General features: G+C 54.5%; 1 protein-coding gene across 1 annotated transcript; it reads right to left on the minus strand.

The window, feature by feature from the left end:
• Positions 1-1607: 1607 nt before the first annotated feature.
• L3040_008136 (uncharacterized protein) lies at positions 1608-9257 on the minus strand (the record flags this gene model as incomplete). The annotated part of the gene is made up of 2 exons (XM_007290985.2): positions 1608-7486; positions 7673-9257. 2 exons carry the CDS (start codon positions 9255-9257, stop codon positions 1608-1610), a joined length of 7464 nt encoding a protein of 2487 aa, XP_007291047.2.
• Positions 9258-10158: the final 901 nt, after the last annotated feature.

A 10158-nucleotide genomic window follows, 5' to 3' on the forward strand; every position in this document is an offset into this window, starting at 1 on the left:
AGAAAAAAAAAGGGGGGGGGGGGGGGGGGGGGAGAAAGAGACAGAAAAGCTTTTTCGACAGTGCAATTAGCAAAATCGGCGAATGGGATTCAGGATACGCGAGGCAGAGAAAGGATGGAGAGAGAGCTGGCTGCTTGCATGCTGCGTGGGATACGCTAGATAAGTCGCTGTTTGATAATTTGGACTAGAGTATTTACCGTGTGCCGGATAGAAGTGAAGCTTGTGTCGCGGTCGGAAAGGCTGGCTGGCGTATATAGTGCGGATTCGAATAGTTTGCTTAGATTAGATTAGATTAGATGAAAGGTTGAGAGAGATGGAGGGGGTTTGAAAAATAGAATAGAATAGGATGGTGGTTTTCTTGGGGAGGGGGGGAGTTGGATTTGGATTTGGATTTGTGATTATTGCGTTGATCGAGAAGTGATACCTACCTAGCTGAACGTCTCTTGTTGGTTTTGATGTTCTCGCTTAAGTGGCTAGCGGTAGTTGCCTAGTACGTACTGTAGGTAGCCAGGTAAGCCAGGTAGGCAAGTAGGTAAGGTAAGTAGGTAGGTAATCACGACGGCATTATTGAGAGAAAAAGAAGAAGAATTCTATATCTCAACTCACTCACAAGCGAGTCAGTGATTAAATGGTTCTCATTTTAAATTTCAAAGCACCCCCCCCCCCCCCCCCGGAAAAGGCGCCTCAAATCGATAGTCGAAAAGCTATCTAACACGTGATTAACGTGCGTTAGAATCTCTTTTTTTAAAAAAAAAAATGATAAAATAATCGTCATAATCAAATTTATGCTTCGCATCGCTTTCGCTGTTCTCATTATACTGAGCAGTAACTCCTACGTACGAGCCGCCAACCAAACCCTCCTTCTACTCTAGACTTCGGGACGTGAAATTTCCCATTCCCAATCCCCCAATTTTCCAATTCCCCAATTTCCCATTTCCCCCCCTTTTTCCCCTTCTTTAACCCCCCAGCCCCGATCCAATGCCGTAGAAAGCTAACTAACTAAAGCGATCCGGACAGAGCCACGGGGCCTAGATCAGACGACCTGTCTGTCACTCGCCGGCTCGCCGACTTCCCCGACGCCAGACGCAGCAGCGGCACTTTCACCCACCCAAACGTTTTCTTTTCGAATCATCATAGATGCATCGTAGATGGAGAGAGGGAGGGGAGATCACGGAAGAGAAGAGAAGAGAAGAAAAAAAAAATTAGGATTTGGTTACGGGTAATAAATTCTGATTCTATTCCCCATCGTTGATTTTTTTTTATCTACCTGTTGCCGTCTTGATAAGCATCCGTCTTCTTTTTGGTTCGAGAACAAGTCTGGCTTGTGTAAATTAACGTCGAGGTCTGTCCCGTGTCTTATATGTATGTATATATATATACGAAATATACCTCCTCACCTTTCTGCGCTCCGTTTCCATTTTGGCACTTCACTCCCTTCTTGCTCTCTCTCTCATTATCAGTATCATCACCATCACTACTATAACTACCACCATTATCCCAAATATCAAAATCAACAAAAGAAAATCCATGTCGCATCCTTACAGATCCAAGCCGTCAGGCATGTTATACTAATATCGCTCGATCTCCCTCTCCCATCTCCCAAAAATCTACCCATACAACTCACCCCCACCCCCTCTTACGCTACGACCGTCAAATCCCGCCTCTCCCCCCTCATCCGCGTCTCCCTCTCCCTCTCCCTCCTCCTCCCCTCCAAAACTCTCATCGTCGTAGAAGCCCGCATCTGAAAAATCTTCCGCCCGCGCATCCAAATCATAACTGCTGGTGCGCATCATCGGCGGCGTTGTTACGCCTTCTCTGCCTCCCACACCCATCCGGATCCCGGCCCCCTTGACGCTATATTCCTGCCCCCCAAGCATCCCGCCTCCAAACGTCCCTCGCTTGAAATTTCCGCTGCCGGCTCGCAGACCGCGCGTCGTGTGCGTAGTTACCGTGTTAGCGGTACTAGTAGTCGATTTGGTGGGCGAGCCGCGGACGGAGTGGGATTGTCTCGAGCCCGAGGGTAGCGGTGGGTTCTCTCGAGAGCTGGAGCTAGGTCCGTTGTTCATACTTTGATTTGGGTTTTTTCGATCGAGAGGGCGAGCTGAGGGGTTGCGTGGGCGATTGGCTAGCTGCGCAGATGTAAATCTCTGCCCTGTGCTGCCGAACGCACTTGGCTGTTTCCCACCACCACTCTCGCTCCCAAGCGGGTCACTTGTGCGCGGAGTCGAGTTCGCAGGAGGTGTCAGGAGTCCAGTCAACAAACTTTGGTTGCCAGGCGAGTTCGTTCTCAAGGGCGTAGAGGACCCGGATCCGCCATCGACGTCCACGGCCCGTCCCTTCCTCCAGTTACCCCATACCGCTGCCAGAGGTCCCACAGCCTGAGCGACCCTAGGTGATGCGACATCGCGAAGACCCTTCGCGATACCGTCGACTGTATACGACACTGCAGACCCGCCATTCATAGCCCGCTCGCGCTCCTGCTCTTCCATCTGCAGGTTCGCACGGAGACGGATCGCAGCATCGCGTACGCGGTCGGGATCGTAGCGCCCCGTCTCCAATGCGGACACAATATCCGTGAGGTCGGACTTGCGAACAGAAAGGAGTTCGCGGAGCCAGATTATTTCATCGTCGCGCTTCTCGATCTTCTTGGGAGCCTCGGGATCAGCAGTGCTCAGCTGCTGTTCCAAGTCTTCAATTGTGGACTCTCTGGCCTGCAGCTGCTCTTGCAACACCATGATACTCTCTCTCAGCGCCTGGGGGGAGATTTTCTCTGGCAAGTCCGAGGACTTCGCAAGTGTTCCATGCGCAGTCGGCGAAGACGACGACGCCGATCTGGCAGTCTTTGCAGCGGAAGCAGCAGCACGTGCCGCCTGGCTCGCCACTTCCAGCTTGTCCTCTAGGTGTGTGACGCGATCCTGCAGATGCTCCGTCTTCGCACTGCTCAAGCTTAGTCTTTCAAGCAGGTGCTGTTCATGTCTCTGCGCATCCTCGACTGCATTGCTCAGCTGGCGCTCGTGCTGCGTCTGCAGGTCCTCCAGCACATCCGCATGTTTCATCTTCATCGCATCGAGTTCGCTCTGCTTGGAAGACTCGGCCTCCTCGAGCAACATCTCCGACTTGGCACGCGTAGTATCCGCATCGAGTTTGACTTGGTCGATCTCAGTCCTGAGACGCAGGATCTGGTTTTCAAGGTCCTCCCGCACGACGTTGACTTGGTTATTCGCCGTGTCGACCTCAACTTGCATATAGTGCCTCGTGCGCTGGACCTCACTCATCCCACTCTCTCTCGCCTCCTCAAACTCCCGCTTGTACCGCATGCTCTCCCGCTTCACCTCATCGTTTTCCTTCCGCAAGTCATCGAGCACCACAACCATCTTCCTCAAATCGCTCACCGCCCGCATGCCTTCTCTCTCTCCCTTCTCCAAACGCTCAATCTCCTGTTCCAGCCGCTCGCGGGTCCTAGCTTCGGCCTGGAGACGGGCGTCGAGGACCTCCTGGCGTGCAACAAGCTCGGCTTCCTTCTTGGCGCGACTAGCGTTCTCCGCGGTAATGGACAGGGCAGCGTTCGCCAGCTCGGCCTGCACCTCGGTTAATCTCCCTCTCATACCCTCGCGGACACGGATACTTTCCTCCATCTGGGCGCGCAGGCTCTCCAAAGTGCGTCTCAGCTCCTTGTTCGTCTCGTTGGCCATCTCGGCGTCTTCGCTGTGGCGTCGAGCTCCCTCGATGATGCGCTCGGCTTCCAGTTGCAGGCGGTGGATTTCCAGTCTGGCATCCCGTAACTCGCTCCCCGTCATGGCGTGGCGATTTTGCAGATCTCCAAAGGACTTCTGCGTGTTTTCGTGGCTGGTTTCGAGCAGGGCGATCCGCATTTCAGTCTTGGCACATTGCTCTTCCGCATTTCTTACCTTGGCGTCGCTGGAATCGATGATTTCTCGAATCTTTTTCTCGCGCTCGTCTATGGCTTCCCGGAGACGAGTCTCCTCTTCGGATGAAATGCGCAGCAATCTCTGGACTTCGGCTAGACGGTCTTCGGCAGCACGACGCTGTTTCGTTTCCTCCTCAGTCCGCATGTCGGCTCGAAGTAACGTCTCCTCTAGGTCTGTTGAGCGATAGCCCGTATCGCCATCAACACGCATGAGACGCTCTTCTAGCTCTGCGATTCTTGCAGTAAACGAGGCTTCACGAGCTGCCTCATCAATATACTGAGAAAGTGGTTTCGGCGAAACGGGAAGACGTTTCCCCACCGCGTCTTCCACAATATTGCGTATGTTCTCTATCCGTAGATCATGACGCATCGACGATCCAAGCTGCTCCTTCATCTCCTCAATAGCCTGTAACAGAATCTTCGAATCAGGCTGAGCGTCCTCAGTCCCAGTAGCTGGTCTCGAACTCTGATGCGAAGCCAAAGCCTCGACAACAATGGCCTTGATCCGATCCAGCTTCTGATTCCGCTTTGGACTCATCGATCGTCTGGGATTTTGATCGTCATCATCCTCGTCATCCGCGTCACTCAGTGCACCAGAGATACTGCGTCGTTCTCTCCTCGTAGACTGTCCCCGCGCAGCCATCATGTCAAGCGACATCTGGATGTTCTCCAGCGTACGTTCCAGGGGCTCGATACGCTGAGATAGCAGCCCACCAACGAGATCGTTGACGTGATTGTCGAAGAACTGTGCTCTCGGCTGCAGTTTAGCCTCCTCCGTATCGCTCAGCACGTCGTCCCACTCGCTGGGTGGCAGGCTGTCCATCATATCATTCGCGAGACGGAGCGCTGCCAAGTCCTCGGCGACGAACGGATCATCGTTGACGCGTGAGAAGACCCGCGATTGTCCAGGCAGAGGTTGGAATCGTCGGGGACTGGGGCTAGGCGCATCGCTACGCATAACATTTTGAGGCAAGAGTCTGATAGGCGATGAGTTTTCCATGTCTGGCATGTTGATATGACGCGGGGGATCGGCGTGGTAGACTGTATCCTGTCTAGGTACAGTCTCTGCTTCGTTCATCAAGCGCATGACCTCGTCAATGTCTTCCAAAGATTGCTCTTGGAATGACTCGCCAGGCTCTATCTGTAAGGGATAAGGAGACGGACTCTCGACTTGTGGAATAGCAGCTTGGAACTGTGCTTGTTCATACGGTTGCATATGTGCCTCCGGGGACTCGGCCATTGGTGTGGGTATCCTGGGAGCCGGGCTTGGACTTCTGGCATACTTCGAAGCAGACAACCCGGCACTGATACGCACAGGCGGCGGCACCGGAGGTACAGAGACTGCCTTGGGAGCCGACTCGGACGGTTGTCCGAACGAAAAGTTGAACGCTCCAGGTCTGAACTCAAATGGCTTAGCCTTGGCGGACAGCGAAGAAACATTCTGTTTATGTCCCTTCCCCTTCTCCGGCTCCTGCTCAGGGCCAGCAGGTTCGCCTCCTGACTCATCGAAGATGCCGTACCCGGGCAGACCGGAACCGTACTTGCTTGACGTGAAAGGTCTGGCTGCGTTGAAGTCCTCCGCTTGTTTTTTCTCATGGAACTCCCAGGGCGACCAGTCTTTACCTCCCACATTCTCGGTAATTTCGCCTTCCTCGAGCGAATCTTCGTCAGGAGCCGAGTTCTCCTTCCCAGCCTTTACATTAGGCAAGCCTGCAGTAGTGTCCTTAGGCGGGCTTTGTCCGCGCGAAGTCTCGCGGAGTGGCATACTAGGCTCCGCAAACAACGGTATGGAGTCACCGTCGTCCTTGCTGCCCCTCGCTCGCTTAAACCGGCCCCCGCCCTGGGTGATTCTACCGTCTTTGTCTTCTACGTCTTCATTCTCGACAGACTTGTGGCTGCTATCCGGTCTGACGATCGGGATGGCTTTGTTCTGCTTTACTGGCTTCGAGATGCCCAATGTGGTGAGATCAATATCTCCAAAGATGGAGGCGTGGGGCGCCTCGCTGCCGGCACCGACGGAATCAGGGAAGGTTGTCAGGGGCGTGAAAGCAGGGGCATCGGGACGGAATGCTGGGCCCGAGGTAGAGAAGTTGAAATCCTTGTGTCCCGGCGTAAAGGCTGGGGCAGATACATTAATCTTACTCTTCGAGCTTGAGCTCGCAATAGAGGGGTTGCTGAAGTGGCTAGATAAACCAGAGACAGGATTCTGGAAGGGCGTGAAGGTGTTGGCAGGGGACTGGAAGCTATTTAAAAAGGAGAACTGGGTTGGCTTGAAGGCGTTGGCGGGATTGAAGGTAAACTCCTTGGCCCCGACGTTAAGGGTCGACGTTGAGGCTTTGATAGAGTGGCCGCGAGCATGACCCGTGCTGTTTTCGGAATTGGTAGCGACCGGGTCCGCCCACGGGTTGCTGACTGCGGAGAAGGATCTGTCATGTCCGCTGGCAGACGGCTCGGTGCTTTGGGCTGGGGTGCCGACATTGCTTGGAGCCGTCTCGATATCCGACAAATCTGACCTACCAAGCCCCTTAAGCTCGTGCGCGCTCTCCTCGCTTTCCTGGAACGGCCGCTGAGAAAGTGAATGCCCTCTGCTATGCGGCTGAGGATGATGCAGGACGGGACCATGGGAATCCACGTTCGCAAATCTCGAGGCGGCAAGACCCCCTGAAGAGACATTCCTCGTATGATTGGTGATGGTTTCCTGCGGAAACTTATCCTCATCCCTGTCAGAATGAGGACTGTAATCATCATGCTCAAGCTCCCGTTGCATCTGCTCTTCCAGATGATACTCCGCGTCGTCGATCTCCTTTTGTAGATCATTAGGATTATTTCGTTCTCTTGCCTCTGGAGTCTTAGACGGGCTCTCGGACGACACCTCATCCTCGTCCATCTCTCTAACCTCTTGCAATCTCGGGGAAGCCCTCGCACCACCCTGCATCGAAAAATGCTGCGTCTGCAAAAGCTGCTGCCGCTGCTGCATCTGCGACATGGCATCGCTAGCTGGAGGAAAGTACCCTTCTTGGGAGAACGGCGACGCAGGCGAGACCACCGCCCCTAAATTCTGCAACGAAGGCGAGCCTCTTCTCCCTCCAGCGCCTTGCGCATACAGCATATGTTGCGGCGACCAGACCCCAGGCGAGTTCTGCTGTGGGTATTGGAACGGCGAGCCGAAGGGGTGTTCGCTACCTCCAAAGGAGATGGATTGGTTACGAGAGTACTTGCCAGGCATGTGCATTGGGCCTGGCGATGCTAATGATCCAATTCGGGTATGCATGGAGACGGGAGAAGCTATGGAGCCGGGATTTGAGCTCTGGCTTGCTGACATCCCGGCACCGGGGACTAACATTGGGGAGAAGGTGTTTTGCTGATGAGCTAGGTGACTGCTTGCCGCAGAAGATGTGGGTAAGGGAGGTGAAAAGGGAAGTGTCGGGTATTGCATTGATGTTCTTCGCCCGTGGGGGTTAGGAATCGCTGGGGAGATGGCTGGACGCTCCTCTTCAAGGGCTCCGAGGAGAGCTTGGAGTTTAGCTTCTTTCAGGCCATCGACGTAGGCGTCCCATTCTAGATTTTCCTCGTGTTAGTATGGCGTCCGGTAGATAGCTGTAGTAACTCTGATATGACAGATATTGTCGGGAGTTTATATCGTCAAAAATTTCAACCAACTAAGACATTACGTTGTTGGGCGAAGCCACGAGTTCCAACAGGAATGACACCTCAAACATTCCACAAAATAAAGCACAAGCTCACCTCTGCGATCAGGGATGCTGACCCTGTAATTTTTCTGCATCCTCTCATTCACCACATCGTGGCCCAACGGCCAGGGACTGCGACTCTGTCCCTGACTGCCCTCATCAAGATTCCCTTCGGGCCCAAGATTGAAGCCCGCAGTATCGTAGCCAAGATCCTCCCACGACTTAAGCATAGCAGCCATTTCCGTCTCGTTCAGTGGCGTGGGCGCCTGACCCTTCGACTCCCTCTCATCCCACGGTAAGAGCACCGTAATATTCTTCCCCTTCCACGGCAACTTCTTCTTCACTCTCGGCGGCCCCAGGACCGGCGTCGCGGATTTCACTGCCGCAGGAGCGGCTCCAGCGGCATTCCACTCCTTCGGTGGAGGCGTAGGCGGTCGATCTACCTCCATCTCTGCTCCGTCGTTTGCGAGCGACATCGTCGGAACCGCGTGGTCCAGGAAATCGTCAGTAAAGTCCTTCTGCGTCAGCGTGTCCGTCGTCGCCTGTCTCCTATGCCGTGGTCCCTGCTTCCTCCCCTGCGCCTTCTCCTTGCTCTCCCAGAATGTCTTGAGGGTCGGGGTCTGAGGATCGGTGTTGTTCTCGCCCAGCCAGTCGGCGGATACGACAGATCCACTGAGCGAGGATCGCCCGCTGTCACTGAGCCAGTGGTTACGCTCTGCCTGTTCACCTCCCGTGTGCTGCCGGATCCAGTCCTCCGTCAAGCCGGTCGCTGGCCTGCGTGCGCGGTTTGCGAGAACAGCGGCGCTAATGAGGCCGTCGTGCGAGACGAATTCAGGATCGCTGTGGAGCCGCGCGAAGGTTGGCGCGGGGCGCAGGAACGGCGTGTGGAATTCGAGATGGCGGATAGGAGAGTCTTCGGAGGTCTCACTGGAGAGGGTGTTGCTGTGGCTGTGGGAGATGGTGCGAAGGGACCGGATATCAGGCTGCTGGTAAGGAGAGCCCCAGCTGGCGGTATAGTAGTGCGAGCTGCTGCTTGGAGACCCGGAAGGCGTCCTGTTGGGTCGAGGCTCGAATGTGCGACCGCGAAAAGTCGGTGCTGGAAGTGGTGGGAGGATGGGGGAGGAGCCTAGGCTCTCGTCGACGGTTGAGCTGGTCGAAAATCCAGGCGAGCCTGATGCTCCGGGCTGTTCTTGTCCCTGGCCTGGGCCTTGCTGCCCCTTTTGCTCTCCCAGCCGCTCCTGTGGGAGGCTGGCGTATCCGTCCTCTGCCGCTTCAGCGGGAGGCGGCGATGATCGCAGGGAAGAAATCGTTTGGATATCTGCTGGATAGGGCGCGTCAGTGCTGTCATTCTTCTTCCGTGTGGGCTGTCTGCTTCTGCGTGGAGGCCGCAACGGGGGAGTCATCTCGCACCCAGCAAACACCTGGGTGATCTGATCTGTCGGATGTACAGGGCAAGATATGTTTGCAGGTGATGCTCGAGTCTGCGATGCAATCTGCCGCTCGGAAGTGAATGCCAGCATCCCGAGTCGATGCCCGAGATGAGCCTCATTCACCCAGCCAGCAGCATCCCCGTCGCATCCTCTCGCGTGGGCCCCCAACACACCCGCAGATCCATTGACTAGAATAGAAGCCCAGTGCATCTCTCTTGCGTGCTCGTCTGTAGGTATCTTGCGGCCTCTTCCGAGCATTGCAAGCCACTGCACTCCATCCCTCTCCTCCCGTTGGGTCAAGGGGCTGCTGCACTTACCACACCGAGACCAGCGCAGACGAATCTGTCGTCTACCACTGAATCTCTAGAAATCTTCTGCCCTATATCGTCCGGGCTTATGCAGTCTGAGTCTGACTCTGTCTCTCTCAGTCGCTTGTATCCGTCTGTCCCTCTCTTCTCGAAAGCAGCCCTAACTCCTGAACCCGAGCCTTCCTTGCTCTTGTCGTATCGGACTCGGTCGATGGAGGAGTTCAGTTCAGTATAGGATGATGTGAACGGCACGCGGATCGAGTGGAGAGGAAATAAGTCTATAATTAAACAAAAGAGCAGTGGCAGCAACAGCAGCGGTGGGTAGTAGTCCGGAATCAAAGGAGTGACATGACGCGAAAGCTAGAAAGGCAAGTCAATTCAATGGGATGCTCTCTCTCTTTCTTGCTCTCTGACAGATTAGCATAACCGAGACATCCGGTGTGATGCTGTGCGGTGTGGTGTGGTTGTGGTGTTGATAGCAGAAGAAAGCCGTTGAGCTGAGATATGACAAGAAGTTCGCAATCCTCAAGTCTCCTGCAGATGCCACCTCATCATCCTTACCAGAGGCGCTCTAAAAAAAAAAATCTCTTGCCGGGATGTAACGGCCGCACTGTAATTGGAGTATGCTGCTATGCCCGATACGGCTAGACGGGCTCTCCTCCTGGTATTTATTTCAGGGGGAAGGGAAATGGCGGGTATCGGGGAAATGGAAATTCCCGTGATAAGGGATGAATATGAGGATGAATATACGAATATTAGTATGAGTTTTGAGGGCAAGGAAGGATAGAAGCATATAGATGGAT

The sequence above is a fragment of the Drepanopeziza brunnea genome, assembly GCF_022702325.1.
Source record: "Drepanopeziza brunnea f. sp. 'multigermtubi' strain 214-2 chromosome Unknown ctg15, whole genome shotgun sequence".
NCBI lineage: Eukaryota > Fungi > Ascomycota > Leotiomycetes > Helotiales > Drepanopezizaceae > Drepanopeziza > Drepanopeziza brunnea.